The following is a 16234-nucleotide window of genomic DNA, read 5'->3' on the forward strand; positions in this document are numbered from 1 at the left end:
GCAGTGGTAGTGGAGTCAGATACTTTAGAGATTTTTATGCGACTCTTGGATAGGCACATGGAGGATAGTAAAATGTAGGGTACGCAGGGTAGATTGATCTTAGTAGGATAATAGGTCAGCACAACATTGTGGGCCGAAGGGCCTGTACTGTGCTGTACTGTTCTATGTTCTAGTTGATGGCACAAAAAAGTTTAGGCTCAGGGCAGGCTAACCACAATCTTATAGAATGATAGGGCAGCCTTGATGGGCCCAATTGGACTAATCCTGCTCCTATTTCTTCTTCTACACAGTTGCAATAACGCTTCTTTATTTTACATTCCGTTCCCTTTACAATAAACCATCCAGTCATTTTTCTAAGATATACCCAAGTTCTGATAAACTCCTTACACTGTTAGTGACAATTTTTTTGGCTTATTCACTTTAGAAATGTGGCCACTCTTTTTAATTAAAACATGGCTGAGAATTTATTCCAGTTAAAAAAACAACTAGACATACATTTAAAAAATAGAATATAATTTTAAAAAACCACTTATTGCTTAACGAGGTTCACACTATGTAGTCCAAAGGGTGGGCGGGGAGCAGTGGATGGGTAGAAATCAGGAATTGTCATCTCCTTGGGAATGTAACCCAACAGATGCAATTGTGCAAAGTAGCTCCTGATCTGCTTGCCGATAGCTCTGCAAAAACCGCTCTAATCCAAAGATTCAGATTTTACAAGAGCGTTTGTTGCCCGCTTCCTCGATTTGGTTCTAGATTTCATTTGTTGTTTGTTCAGGCTTTCAGAATCTGCAAAAAGAGAGAGAGAGAACAGTGAATTCACACAATGGAGCGATAGAGGTTTACAGCATGGAAACAGACCCTTCGGCCCGACATGTCGATTCTGCCTAGTTGTCACTGATTCCACATTTTATTAATTAAATTTAAATGCCACCACCAGCTGCCTTAGAAGGATTTGAACCAAAGTCCCAGAGGATTAGTCTCAGCCACTAGGACGCTAATCCAGTTTGACCACTGTACCACCATTAGCTCTAGAGCAATCTTGAACTGGGCTCTGACATAAATATGAACAAACCAGAGACTTGGCCAAAAAGAAATGAAACAATTCTTTGTGGGAAGGAAGTCAGAGCACATTGAATAAATATATCAGTGCGGCAAACCTCACGTCCAGGGAGAAGACTTTAATTCCAATCAGAAATGTGGAAACCTGGCTTTGAGGTAGACATTAAACGCACCTTGTCCATCACTAGAGAAATCAATAACCAGGGGGCATACAGGTTTGAGGTGAGAGGCAGGAGGCTAGGACGAGATGTGAGGTGGAGGCTTTTCGCTCGGAGGGTGAGGGGAGTCACTGCCTGAAAGGAAAGTTGGATCAGAAACTCTCGTAACACTTCAGCAGTCTTTAGAAATTCACTTCCATTGCTGAAGATTCCAGGGCGATGGGCCAACAACTGAAAAATGGGATCAGCGTAGTCCAATCTTTGCTGACCAGTGCAAACGCAATGGGGTGAATGGAATCCTCTGTGCCATAAACGGCTGAGTCAGAAGATTAGCTACAAGGTAATAAATGGTGAAGCAGCTCAGAGGGGCTAAATGGCCTTTTCCTGCTCCTATGTTCCAGTATGAAGCAGAAACCAGCCCTTCTTACTCTCCAGAGATGAAAGGATGAAAGCTACTGAGCTCCTCAGTAGGCTAGTAAAATTTAAAAAAAAAGTCAAAAACACTTTTAAATAATCAAAATGTAGAATAATGAAAGCTCACTTCGAACAAGCCTTGGTGCTGGAGGGAGTTATTTGCACAAACTGCATGTGTCATGGTTATAGTGATTGTAACAAGGTCAGCCAGCTGGACCTCACAGAATACAAGTCCCCTGATTGGGGCTGTTAACCTGGCCCAATCAGGGAGCCCTGGCTGACAGATACAAAGAGGAGTGTCTGAGGTTCTGCTCACTCCGAGAGCTGGTTCTGAGAAAGCTGGACCACCGTCAGGGGCCCCCCAATGTGTAAATAAAGAGGGACTTGTGATGGGATACCAACCTCTGTGGAGTTATTTCACTGGTATTTTGTACAAACTTAACTGTGGCATTTTCACAGATTTATATCCATTTTAGGGCGATTTGATACTTTGGTTTTGAAATTTAGGGAAGGGGATAGCCTAGTGGTACTATCGCTGGACTGTTAACTTGGACACCCAGACAATATTCTGGGGAGCCAGGTTCAAATCCTGCCATGGCAGGTGGTTGGAATCTGAATTCAAACTTGAAAACATCTGGAATTAAGGGTCTAAACCATGAATCCACTATCGATTGTCGGGAAAAACCCATCTGGTTCATTAATATCCTATAGGGAAGGAAACTGCCATCCTCACCTGGTCGGGCCTACACGTGACTCCAGACCCACAGCAATGTGGTTGACTCTGAACTGCCCTCTGTGCAATTAGGGATGGGCAATAAACGCTGGCTTGGCCAGTGACGCCCTCATCGCACGCATGAATGAAAACAAACTCCAGTTTAATCTCTCGCATTGGTATGCTAAAGTTTCTGTGGAAAATCTAGTTGCCCACTGATTCTGACTATCCTTCCATACTTGCTCAATCCTACTTCTTCATCCGACAGCTGAGAGTTTGCCTCATTACCTGTCACAGCCTCCGTGGGAGGTGATGGTTTGGCCACCGATTTCTTCCCACGCCGAGCAGCCATTTTCCTAGTTCCCTTGCCAGCCTCTACCATCTCGGCAGCCTGCCCCCTATCCACTCTGGAGCTCCGGCCCCTCCTCTGGGAACGATCCGTGGGGACCTTGCGAGTTTTCCGCTGCTCCGATTTCACCTTCCCTTTGCTCGAGTCGGAATCCTATCGACGAAACAAAAACTGCGCTGAATGGTGGATTGAAACGAAAATGCCGCGGTTGCTGGAAATCTGAGCTGAAACAGAAAATGCTGGAGAAACTCAGCAGGTCTGGCAGCATCTGTGGAGAGAGAGAGATGGAGAAACAGAGTTAATGTCTCGAGCACTGAAGACAAGTCTTTTGAAGAAGATTCATTCTGGACTCAAAGCATTAACTATTTTTCTTGTTTTACAGACATTGCCAGACTTGTGTTTATAAATGACTAGCTATTACTGCTCGTTGACAAATAAAACTTCTAAAGCACACTGCATGTCCCAAAGTGTATTTCAGCATTATTAAATGTACAAAATGTTGGAGGTGCAGCAGTAATCCATGCACAGAATGATCCCATTCCAAAAGTGCAGCATCATTTCTCTCTCCTATGAAATGCAGTTATTTATTAACATTTTGGGTGTGCCTACACTACATGGACTGCAGTAATTCAAGACAATGGCTCACCAGGGACAACTAGATATGAATAATCCGACACAAGGGGGACCATTTGGTCCATCTTATCCATACCTGCTCTTTGGTAGATTATCCAATTAATCCCATTCTTTCCCACAGCCCTGTGATTTCTTTTCCAGGACATAGCCAGGAATGGAGGGTTTGAATTATCGGGAAAGGGTGGATAGGCTGGGACGTTTTTCACTCAAGTGTAGGAGATTGAGAGGTGACCTTACAGAGACTTATAAAATCATGAGGGGTATAGATAAGGTGAAGGGCTGGTGTTTTTTCCCTAGGGTGGGAGATTTTAAGACTGGGGAGCATATTTCTAAGGTGAGAGGAGAAAGACTTAAAAAAGACATGAAGGGGAATGTTTTTTTTACACATGGAGAGTGGTTTGTGTGTGGAATGAATGTCCAGGGGAAGTGATGGATGCAGGTACAGTTACAACGTTTAAAAAGACATTTGGGATTTTGGTCGGCGTGGACCGTTTGGATTGAATGGTCCGTTTCCATGTTGTGTGATTCTATAAGTATCGACTTTCCAAAGTTACAACTAAATCAACTCCCACTACCCTCTCAGGCAGCGCATTTAAGATCTGGGTCAAACACATTCTGTTCAGGTTGTCTCGGATTTGCAAATCCCCTTACATCTGCACGGTTACAAAATCCTCTACCATTAGAAACAGTTTTCACCTCAACTCCGATCGAAACTCTTCTCAAGCCCTGGGGAAAACTGATGCACAGAGAGATCTGGGTGTTCAGGTCCACTGTACCCTGAAGGTGGCAACGCAGGTCGATAGAGTGGTCAAGAAGCCATACGGCATGCTTTCATTCATTGGACGGGGTATTGAGTACAAGAGTTGGCAGGTCATGTTACAGTTGTATAGGACTTTGGTTCGACCACATTTGGAATACTGTGTACAGTTCTGGTCGCCACATTACCAAAAGGATGTGGATGCTTTGGAGAGGGTGCAGAGGATGTTCACCAGGATGTTGCCTGGTATGGAGGGCGCTAGCTATGAAGAGAGGTTGAGTAGATTAGGATTATTTACATTAGAAAGATGGAGGTTGAGGGGGGACCTGATTGAGGTCTACAAAATCATGAGAGGTATAGACAGGGTGGATAGCCAGAAGCTTTTTCCCAGATTGGGGGACTCAATTACTAGGGGTCACAATTTCAAGGTGAGAGGGGAAAAGTTTAAGGGAGATATGCATGGAAAGTTCTTTACGCAGAGGGTGGTGGGTGCCTGGAACACGTTGCCAGCGGAGGTGGTAGAGGCGGGCACGATAGCGTCATTTAAGATGGATCTAGACAGATACATGAATGGGCAGGGAGCAGAGGAATATAGATCCTTGGAAAATAGGCGATAAGTTTAGATAGAGGATCTGGATTGGCGCAGGCTTGGAGGGCTGAAGGGCCTGTTCCTGTGCTGTAATTTTCTTTGTCCTTTGTTCAATCTCCCCTTTAACCTTCTGCGCTTGGTGGAGAACAATCCCAGGTTCCCCAGACTCTCGGAATAACGGACATCCCCGAATCCTGTTTACTATGCCCAACGTTCTTTCCTGCACCTTTTCCCAGGTGTCAACACCCTTCATCAAACGTGCTGCTCAATACTCGAGCCGAGTCTAAACCAGCATTTCCTGAAGGTTCTTTCCTTAGGACTTTGTTTTTCTGTTTTGTTAAAATAAATAGTTCTCTCCACTGACCCTGCTATTTTCAGAGATTGTGTTGGCACTTTCAGATTTCTTGGCTTGCTGCCTTCTGGTTTAGAATTGTGCCTCAACGAAATAAGAAATTGTTGGAAAAGCTCTCCAGGTCTGGCAGCATCTGTGGAGATAAAAACAAAGCTAACGTTTCAAATCCAGTGAGCCTTCTTCAGAATTTAGTCACTGGACTCACAATGTTAGCTCTGCTTCTCTCTCCACAGGTGCTGCCAGAACTGCTGAGTTTTATTTCCGACTGCCAGCAGTTCTTTGTTTTATTTTAGCATTGTGCCCAGATGCCCAGTTTGTCTACATCCTTCGAAAGACTGTTATGAGTTCCTTGTTTTTCACTATGTTTGCGTTTTGTGTCATCCGCAAATTTGATGCAGGTATAGTTACAACATTTAAAAGACATTTGGACTGGTACATGAACTGGAAAGGTTCAGAGGGATATGGACCAAATGAAGGCAAATGGGACTAGTTTAGTTTGGGAAACTTGGCATGGATGAGTTGGACCTAAGGGTCTGTTTCCATATGACTCTATGACTATATACCTTGTATACTCAAGTTCAGGTCCAGGAAATTATGGTGTTCCAAAAGAACATTGCTGATACAACTAATAACATTGATTAGGTCACTTCTGGAATACTGCCTTCAATTCTGATTTCCCTGCTAAAGAAAAGATATTAAACCTAAAAAGATTCTGAAAAGATTTATGAGGATGTTGCCAGAACTGTAGGGAGAGGCGGAATAGGCTGGGGCTATTTGCCCTGGAGCGTTGAAGGCTGAGGAGGGACCTTATAGTGGTTTATAAAATCATGAGGGGCATGGATAGGGTGAATAGTCAAGGTCTTTTTTCTTCCCTTAGAGCAGGGGAGCCCAAAACTGGGTGAGAGGAGGAAGATTTAAAAAGGAGCTAATGGGCAACTTTTTCACACAGAGGGTGGTGTGTGTATGGAACGAGATGTCAGAGGAAGTGGTGGAGGCTGGTACAATTACAACATTTAAAAGGCACCTGGATGGGTACATGAATAGGAAGGGTTTCGAGGGATATGGACCAAATGCTGGCAAATGGGACTAGATTTAATTTAGGATATCTGGTCAGCATGGACGAGTTGGACTGAAGGGTCTGTTTCCATGCTGCACATCTCTCTGACCCTATGACTATGGTAGGGTTAGGTTGACTCTCTGCCCTCTTGAAAGCGACCACGAAACACCAGACTCTACTTTCTACGCTGCTTCCAATCCACAGTGCCCCTATCCCATAACTCCAGCAGTGTTAATGATGCTAAGAAACCAGGCAACAAACATCAACCTTGCAAATGGTAGCAATGTCTCAAGAACGAATTTTAAAAACGAGTTAAAAAGACTGCATTAAATTTTCAACAGCGCAAAAGAGACCAGAGAGTTAAATAAACTTTCACGAGCTACTGAGATTTTTTTGGGAGTTTAAAACAAAAACTTACAAATATGTGGCAGCTTTATGTTTTGATAATGAATCTGGCTCCATTTGAACAGTATCTGGGAGCCATTAGCATTCAATAGCTTGGTTTGAGCAGTGTGAAATATTTGTAGAATCCAAACCAGAAACCTCAAATACAAGATGAAGTCACCCATTCCCCATACATACCGAGACACATACGGGATCCCTCTGATCAGACATGCCAGGATTGAAAAACAGGAATACTGCATTGACATTCACGCAAGAGTCAATTGCTCAAACACCAACTTCATAGGTTCTGACAATTGTCAACAAAAAAAAGGCAATTTTTCATTGAATCTTGTATAAAGTCTCCCTCAGCAATTTCAGAACCAAAGGCTACGTGGACTTAAAACCATTGTTTTAAATCTTGTGTTACAATTGTTAGAAGAATCTAGGGCCAGTTTTTACAGTACAGAAAGAAATGGAGGCTACAGAACTCAGGGAAATAAGTGTCAATGTTTCGAAAACAGTTCACATTACAGAAGAGCAAATGCTGGAGGTGTTAGAAAATATAAAGGTGGATGAATCTCCAGGACCTTATTGAGTGTATCCTAGGACTTTGTGGGATCTTAGGGAGGAAATTGTTGGGGCCTTTGCAGAAATATTTGCATCATCTTTAACTACGGGTGAGGTGCCGAATGACGGGAGAGTGGCTAATGTTGTGCCTTTGATTAAGAAGGGATGCAAGGAGAAGCCTGGGAACTATAGACTTGAGAGTCTGGCTTCGATGGTGGGCAAGTTGAGTCAGAGTCAGAGAGTCATCCAGCACGGAAACAGACCCTTCAGTCCAACCAATCCGTGCGGACCATAATCCCAAACTGGAAGTGATTCTGAAAGGTAGGATTGATATGCATTTAGAGAGGCAAGGAATGATTAGGGATGGTCGGCATGGTTTTGTATGATGGAAATAGTGCCTCACAAACTTGGCTGAGTTTTTTGAGGAAGTAACCCAAGAGGATGGACAAAGGCAGAGTGGTAGACATTGTATACTTGGACTTTACAAAGCCATTGATGAGGTTTCACATTAATTAGTAAAGGTAGATCACATGGGATTCAGGGTGAGCTTGCCAAATCAATACTAAATTGGCTTAACAACAGGACACAGAGAGTGGGGGTGGAAGGTTGTTTTTCGAACTGGAGGCCCATGACCACTGGTTTTCCACAGGGATCGGCGCTGGGTCCACTTTTGTTTGTCATTTGTGTGAATGATTTAGATAAGAATATATAAAATAGGATTCATAGGTTGCAGATAACACCAGGATTGGTGGTATAGTGGAAACAGAAGAAGGTTATCTAAGGTTACAAAGAGATCTTGATCAATTGGGTCAATGGGCTGCAGAGTGGCAGATGGAGTTTAATTTGAAGGAATGTGAGGTGTTGCATTTTGGTAAAACAAACAAAGACTTATACAATTAAAAGTAGGGCCTTGGACAATGTTGTAGAAAAGAGAGACTTAGGGGTTCAGGTACATAATCCTTTGAAGTTTACATCGCATAGAGATAGGGTGGTTAAGGAGGCATTTAGCACTCTTGCCTTCTTGCTCAGGGCTTTGAAAATAAGAGTTGGGACGTTGTGTTGAGGCGTCTTCTGGAATACTGTGTCCAGTTCTGGTCATCATGTTACAGGAAGGATATTATTAAGCTGGAGCGGGCTCAGAAGAGATTTACCAGGAATGGAAGGATGGAGTTATAAGGAGATGCTGGATAGGCTGGGACTTTTTTCACTGGAGCATAGGAGGTTGAGAAGTGATCTCCTCGAGGTTTATAAAATAATGAGGGGTATAGATAAGGTAAATGGCAGGTGTCTTTTCCCTAGGGTGGGGGATTTCAAGAATAGGGGACACATTTTTAAGGTGACAGGAGAAAGATTTAAAAAAGACATGAGGGGCTTTTTTTATTAACACAGAGAGTGGTTCGTGTGTGGGATGAACTGCCAGAGGAAGTGGTGGATGTGGGTACAGTTACAATGTTTGGATAAGTACATGAATAAGAAAGGTTTGGAGGGATATGGGCCAAGCACAGGCAGGTGGGACTGGTTTAGTTTGGGATAATGGCCGGCATGGACTTGTTGGACCGAAGGGTCTGTTTCCGTGCTGCATGACTATGACCCTCGAGTAGTTAAAAGCTGAAGAAGCTGCTTTCATAATGGAGTGAAACAAGTTGACTTTTAAGCCGTAAATCCTTCTGACACATATCCACGGCAGGTAGTAAGAGAGGGAGAGACTCTGAGACAACAACATTTGCCATGGACTCAAAGCTAAAGCCTCTGGCTTCGATCAGTGGGCACCATGGGGGCTGGGATGTATCGTCCCTCCTCAAAGTGAAATTTTCATATAAATTGATACATTTTCTTCTAAAGTTTGGTTTTCTGTGACATTGCCTCTGAGGAGACTGTCAATCCTAATGTGCCTTAAATTGGATCACTGGTTTCTTTAAAATAGGAGAAAGGAGGATTCTTGACAGCATGTTTTCCCACCACATGCCCGTAGCGGTTGGTACTGTAACACAGAGCAATGAAGGCTAGCGTGCTAAATGCCTTCTTAATCACACTATCTATGTGTGACGTAATCTTCAATGAATTATGTCCCTGAACCTCTAGGTCTCTCTGTTCTACCACACTACCCAAGGCCCTACTTGTCTTTGTTTGTTTTGCCAAAATGCCATACCTTCTTGAATCGCGGCAGTCCAGGTGCTGTCGGACCAGTACCCAAAGTACTTTTAAAGGAGGGAGTTCCAGGATTTTGACCCAACAACACCAAAGGAACAGTGACACATTTCCATGTCAGGACCGTGTGTGATTTAGAGTGGAACTTGCAATTGGCAGTGTTTCTGTTACATCTGATTCCCTCGTTTTTCAAGGTGATAGGGACTGTAGGTTTGGAAAGTGCTGCCAAGCCAGCCTTAGGGAGCGGGAGGCCCGGGCATCTTGCAGATGGCGCACACTGTGCATTTGTTGTGCAGGGAGAGAACGTTCAAGGTGCTAACGAAACGGCTGCTTTCACCTGGAGCTTCTCAAGTGTTGTTGAAGCTGGGCCATTTTTAAAAAAGTCTCATCCTCATTCCCCCTGTGGCCTTGCCCCCTCTTTACCTGTAATCTTCCCCCCGCTCCCCCAACTCAACAATCCTCCAAGATACATCAGCCTGTCCCTCTAGATTGGCTAGAGCTCCAACTGGAACCAGCACCTATCTCCCCATCAAATTAGAAAACGGGCAGCTGGAGGGAGGCCCGGGGCGAGACCGGGAGCGGGAGGCAGCCAGGAGCGAGAGCGGGAGCGGGACGCCCGGGGCAACAGTGGGAGTGGGAGGCAGCCAGGAGCGAGAGCAAGAGCGGGAGGCCTGGGACGAGAGCAGGAGGCAGCCAGGGGCAAGAGCGGGAGCGGGAGGCAGCCAGGGGCGAGAGCGGGAGCGGGAGGCAGCCAGGGGCGGGAGCGGGAGCGGGAGGCATCCAGGGGCGGGAGCGGGAGCGGGAGCGGGAGGCATCCAGGGGCGAGAGCGGGAGGCATCCAGGGGCGAGAGCGGGAGCGGGAGGCCCGAAGCAGTCGGTAGTTTGAGGTGGGGTGAAAGTGAAACCCTTGTGAGGAGTGAGAGCCCGGCATGGCCAATCACTTATGGACTGTGATCTTAAACTGTGTTTCTTTGTTTTTCTACTTTTAAGTAAGAAGAGCCTTAACATTTAACCTTGTTTTATTTTTCTGCTTTGTGCCAAGATTCTGTCGCTAGGTACCGTTGTACCTAAAATAATGCCATAAGTGGCGACTTGTCAACTTTTCGCTGTGCTCATTGGAGTACACGTGACAATAAAGCTAATTCTATTCAATTCAAACCAACAAGTGGAGAATATTCCATCTCACTCTCGATTTGTGACCCATTCCAGTGAAAATGAGCTCCAGAAAACAGACGATAAAAAATGTCCTTCAGCTACCATGTGTCACGAGATGCAGCGAGGCAGAAATTGGTAGCTGAGATTATAAACATTGGTTAGTTTCCCTTTATTTTAAGAAAAGGGAGAAAATATTGTTGGAACTTTGCATAGTACTATAGTAAAGTTAGACTTGCTAATGTCACTCAAACATGCAGCTAAGGAAGAATATTTCTGGAAATTCTAATTGAAATGTAACAGCAGGCTAAGATTTCATTGCATTACCACGTGGCTCAGAATACTGGACAAACTACTGGGTTTATTTTACAATACTAAAAGGCTCAAATTCATTTCATGATGCCACAGGGCTCACATCCACCAGAGGGCATCTCAGCCATTCAAAATTGCTCAAAAAGCCCAGACATTGAGCCTGAAACAAACTGGTTTTAAAAATCTGACTTTTCCACAAATGTGTAAAATAGAGAGTTTGATTCGGAAAGCCAGTTCAATCTCAGATCCTCACCATCAAGTTTCACTTCCCTAAGATTCAAAAGTCAACGCTTAATCCTGATGCCCAGCACTGACAACTTCTTTCTTCGTAAGATAAAAACACTTCCATTTCTGTAGGACTTCCCACATCCCAAATGCTTTCTAATAAAGACCACAGCTCCCTGAAAGTGGCCACGCAAGTAGATGGGGTGGTATAGAAGGCGTATTGGCATGCTTGCCTTTAATTGGTCGGGGAATTGAGTACAAGAGTCAGGATGCCATGCTGCACCTTTATAAGGCTTTGGTTAGGCCACACTTAGAATATTGCGTTCAATTCTGGTCGCCACATTACAGGAAGGATGTGGAGGCTTTGGAGAGGGTGCAGAAGAGATTTAACCAGGATGCTGCCTGGTTTAGAGGGTATGAGCTATAAAGAGAGGCTAGAAAAACTCAAGTTGTTTTCTCTGGAGGCTGAGAGGAGACTTGATAGAAATCTAAGCTGTATAGATAGGGTTGACGGTGAGAATCTTTCTTCCCCAGAGTTGAAATGTCTAATAGTAGGGGGCATGCACTTAAGGTGGGAGAGGGTAAGTTCAAAGGAGATATGAAGGGCAACTTTTTTTACACAGAGTGTGGTAGGAGTGTGGAACGCTTTGCCAGGGATGGTGATGGCGGCAAATATAATAGAGGAGTTTAAGGGGCTTTTCGATAAGCACATGAATACGCAAGGAATGGAGGGATGTGGACCAAGGGCAGGCAGAAGGGATTAGTTTAATGTGGCATCAGGTTTGGCACAACATCGTGGGCCCATTTCTGTGTTGTACTGTTCTACATTCTAAAAGCTGCAGTGGTTGATAAAAAGTGGTGATACTTTGAACAGCGCACTATCCAGATTTCCCATTTCCCCCTCCAAATACCTCCACACACAGCTGGGAATCCAGAAAAAAAAAAGGTGAAGGAGAAAAAATTCCAGAGAGTCCTAGGGATAGGAAATGGTAAATCTCTTCATTAGAATTTTTCAGTTTTGAAATGCGTTGAGTAAAAAGGCAGGCAGAAAGAAGTCATTCAGTTTTCAATCAAGCGCAAAGGAGATACAGCTTTAAGGATGTAAAGAAAATACAATGAAAATCCCCATTCCCTTCCTCAGGGAGTTGAGCAAGCATCCTCTAACCACGCACGGATTACTGAGTAACTTGCGTAAGATCACATTTTGTGCCAACTCTCATCACATTCATACAGCTGAGGTCAGCCACTTGCTCTCTGGTCTTAAAGGGAACCTCACCTCGGATGTGGATGTCTTCTTTCCATTTCCATCCGTTTTCTTTCTGCCCCAAGACTTGGGCTTAGGAGTCTTGGATCCTTCAAGAGATCAATTGGGGATGATTCAGTTTCAAGGAAAACAAAAGTTGCGATTGCAAAACACTGTGGAGCCCCAGGACCTTTGATAAGAAAGGATACTTGCCCCATGTAGCCACTGACTGCATTGGCCATAACACCTAGCCGGAGCAGAGCTAGGCCATTCAGCCCACATCAAGTCTTCTCTAGATACAGCATTTGGGATCAAAGGTTATGAGGAGAAAGCAGGATTAGGCTCTTGAGTTGGACGATCAGCCACGATCGTGATGAATGGTGGAGCAGGCTTGAAGGGCTGAATGGCCTCCTCCTTCTCCTATCCTCTATGTTTCCATGTTTCACTCCACCATTCAATGAGATCATGGCTGATCCGATAATCCTCAACTCCACTTTCCTGCCTTTTCCCCATAACCCTCAATTCCCCTTAGTGATCAAAAGTCTACCTATCTATCTCAGCCAATTTTGACAGCCCTCTGTGGTAAGGAATTCCACACAATCACTACCCTCAGAGAAGAAATTCCTGCCTAAGTATGTAACCCCTCACGCTGAGATTACACCTTCTGGTACTAATCTCTCCCACAAAGGGAAACAATCTCTCTGCATCTATCTCTGTCAAGTCCCCTAAGAATCTTCCAATAAGATTGCCTCTCATGCTTCTAAACTCCACTGAATACAGGCGCAAACTGCTCACTCTCTCCTCGTAAGAGAATCGCTCCAGACTCGGGATCAATTGAGTCAACCTTCTCACCAAACAGGAGTTGGTGGATAATCAAGAAGTCCCTCACAGTACTCCAATGGTAATTCTGATGGAAGGCCTGACATGCTAACTTTCTCTCTCTCTCTCCACAGTGGCGGCCAGGCCTGCTGACTTTCTCCAGTGTTCTCCGCGTGCGTTTGAAGATTTCCCAGCAGCCGCAGTATTTGGCTCGTGTGAAAATAGAAAAACACAGGAGAAATGTCAGTCCGTTTCCGAGGAGAGAAAACCACAGAGTCTGACACCTTCTGTCAGAATCTGGGAAAGATCTGGGAACATGTACAATGGGGAGGGTCTGCAATAGGGCAGGTGGCAGGAGAGACAAAATGACTACAATTTGTTGTGAAAAATGAAAAAGGCAGTGCTAAAAGAAATGAAGTGAGGGAAAAAGAAATGAACACGTAAACTAAAGGCAGGAAGGGGGGTTTGTGATCTAAACGTATTGATAAAATCAGAAGTCACATGACACCAAGTTATAGTCCGAAAGCTTATGATTTTAAATAAACCTTTTGGACTATAACCTGGTGTCATGTGATTTCTGACTTTGTCCAGCCCAGTCCAACACCGGCACCTCCACATCAAAACTACTGAGCCCAGCGTGGAGTCCCAAATGTTGTAAAGGGTTCAGCCAAAGTAGGAGATCTTGTTCCTCTTGCTTATGTTGAGCTCTGGATGACGCAAACAACATTTACTTTATATTCAGGGCAAGTACAATGCTGCAAATAATAGGCTACAGTTTTAATAACTTAGTTTGAGGTTTAGTCTTCAGAGAATGGTGCTGGATGACTGCAGTGCTGCAATTACAGTCCATTGCAGTATAATGTCATTCAGAATCAAAAATGGATTCTTTATTTTAGTTGTTTGAGGGGGAAGCCATGTGTATAGCACTGGCAAGGCCAGTATGTGTTGCTCTATCCCCAGTTTCCTTGAACTAAGCAGTTTGCTTGGCTCTTTCGAAGGGCACATAAGACTCCCCCACAAGGCAGTGTGCTAGAGGCAGCATATTTACCTCCCTAGAGGGTATTTGCGACTCACCGGTTAATGGACACTGTTACAGAGATGGCTTTCAATTCCAGATTTTGTTCACTCGACTTTAAATGCCACTCGTGCCGTGCTAGAATTCGAATTCACGTCCACATGAGTTTCTATTCCAGTGACATTATGCCGTCATCTCAGAGTATGATGGGTTTATGAGGGGGCACCATGAAGATGACAACACTATTGCGAATGCACAAGCTTATCGTCACATGCTGCACTATTTACATCTTAGCCAGAGATGGAAGACAGTGCTCAATACAGTGTGGAGCTGGAGGAACACAGCAGGTTAGGCAGCAGTAGAGGAGCAGGAAAGCTGATGTAACTGTATTGACTGCCTCCAGCACCTGCAGTTCTTGCTATCTCCTGGAAGATAGTACTGCAGTTTAAAGTCATCGAGTCATACAGCACAGAAACAGACCCTTCGTTCCAACACGTCCATGCTGACCAAATTTCCCAAACTAAACCAGTCCCATTTGTGTGCATTTTGCCTGTATCCCTCCAAACCTTTCCTATTCATGCATCTGTCCAAACGTCTTTTAACTGTTGTAACTGCCCCTGTATCTACCACTTCTTCTGGAGCTAATTCCACATATGAACCACCCTCTGTCTGAAAATGTTGCCCCTCAGGTCCCTTTTAAACCTTTCTGCTCTCACCTTAAAATTATGCCCTCTAGTTTTGAACACCCCTATCCTAGTGAAAAACCTCCCCTCTCTCAATGCCGGCAAAACTAAAGAACTGATCATGGACTTCAGAAAGAAAGGAGGAGGACACGCCCCCATCAGCATCAACAGAGCGGAGGTTGAGGGGGTTGACAGCTTCAAGTTCCTTACAGTGACGATACCCAACAACCTGTCCTGGACTTCCCACATAAATGTGACAAATAAGAAGGCACAACAACGCCTCTTCTTCCTCAGGTGGCTCAGGAAATTTGGCATGACCATAAGGTCCCTTACCAACTTCTACAGATGCACCATAGAAAGTATACTGTCCAGGTGCCTAACGGCCTGGTATGGTAACTGCTCTGCCCAGGAACGTAAGAAACTACAGAAGGGGGTGTGCACAGCCCAGACCATCACGAAAGCCAACCTTCCATCCATAGACTCCATTTACATGGCTCGCTGCCGCGGAAAGGCTGCCAACATCAAAGACCCATCGCACCCCGGTGATGACCTCCTACAACCTCTTCCATCAGGCAGAAGATACAGAAACCTGAACACACACACCAGCAGGTTCAGGAACAGCTTCTTCCCCGCTGTTATCAGACTGATGAATGGATTCCCTGACTTTAAATAATGTTAACATTGCTTTGTGCATCTCCTGTGCAGTGTAACCTTGTATGCCTTGCTCTGTCTAAGCACCCCATGATCTGTATATCCTTGTTTGCTATGATCTGCCTGTACTGCTCGCAAACAAAACTCTTCACTGTACTTGGGTACAATAAAGCAAATGAAACCATGACCTTGTGTATACCCCTCATGATTTTATAAACCTGTATAAAGGTCACCCTCAGCCTCCGATGCTCCAGGGAAAAAAGTCCCAGCCTTTCCTTATAACTCAGTCTCTCCAGTCCCAGCAACATCCTGGCAAATCTTTTCTGAACCTTCTCCAGCTTACAACTATCCTTCCTATAGAAGGTCTCGTGTGAATAACCAGACCTCTGATAATAAGGCACTCCCTCGATACTGCACTGAAATAAATTACAGGCATAAGAGTTGGACTTGCACTCATGATCTCCTGATTCAAGAGGCAAAACTGAGGCATAACTATCACCTTCATAGGGTCTAAGGAATCAATTCTTGTTTTTACCCGTTACCCTCAAGTTACTTTTTTGTCTTATTGAGTGTTCTGAATTGAGAACAATGATGACTTACAATTATATAGCATACTGAGACATCCCAAACTGCACGAGACACACAAAGCTATCACACAGGGGCAGCAGGTAATCAGGAAGGCTAATGCAATGTTGGCCCTTATTTTAAAGGGGGTTAGAGTATAACAGCAAGGAAGTCTCACTGCAATTGTACAAGGTGCTGGTGAGACTACATCTGAGCAGAAAATATATTACTTTGTCCAAAGCAGTTCAGAAAAGATTCACTATGATGATACTTTGTGTGGAGGGATTGTCTTACGAACACTGGGTTGGGACTCTACCCACTGGAATTTAGAAGAGTCAGAGGCAAACTCATTGAAATATGTACGATTCTTAAAGGGCTTGACATGGTAAAT

At 44.5% G+C, this 16234-nt stretch overlaps 1 protein-coding gene across 4 annotated transcripts in view; it reads right to left on the reverse strand.

Annotated features, from left to right (window-relative positions):
• Positions 1-438: 438 nt before the first annotated feature.
• Positions 439-16234, reverse strand: part of neil1 (nei-like DNA glycosylase 1) — a 44692-nt gene continuing 28896 nt past the window's right edge. For all 4 annotated transcript variants that reach the window (XM_048617117.1, XM_048617118.1, XM_020519826.2 and 1 more), the window contains 3 exons: positions 12145-12221; positions 2632-2845; positions 439-786 (listed from right to left, as the gene is read on the reverse strand). In XM_048617117.1, the coding sequence (XP_048473074.1) occupies positions 692-786; positions 2632-2845; positions 12145-12221 (386 nt within the window). In that variant the 3' untranslated portion in view covers positions 439-691. The remainder of the gene's footprint in view (positions 787-2631; positions 2846-12144; positions 12222-16234) is intronic.

The sequence above is a fragment of the Rhincodon typus genome, chromosome 36 (assembly GCF_021869965.1).
Source record: "Rhincodon typus isolate 14 chromosome 36, sRhiTyp1.1, whole genome shotgun sequence".
In the NCBI taxonomy this organism is placed as follows: Eukaryota; Metazoa; Chordata; class Chondrichthyes; order Orectolobiformes; family Rhincodontidae; genus Rhincodon; species Rhincodon typus.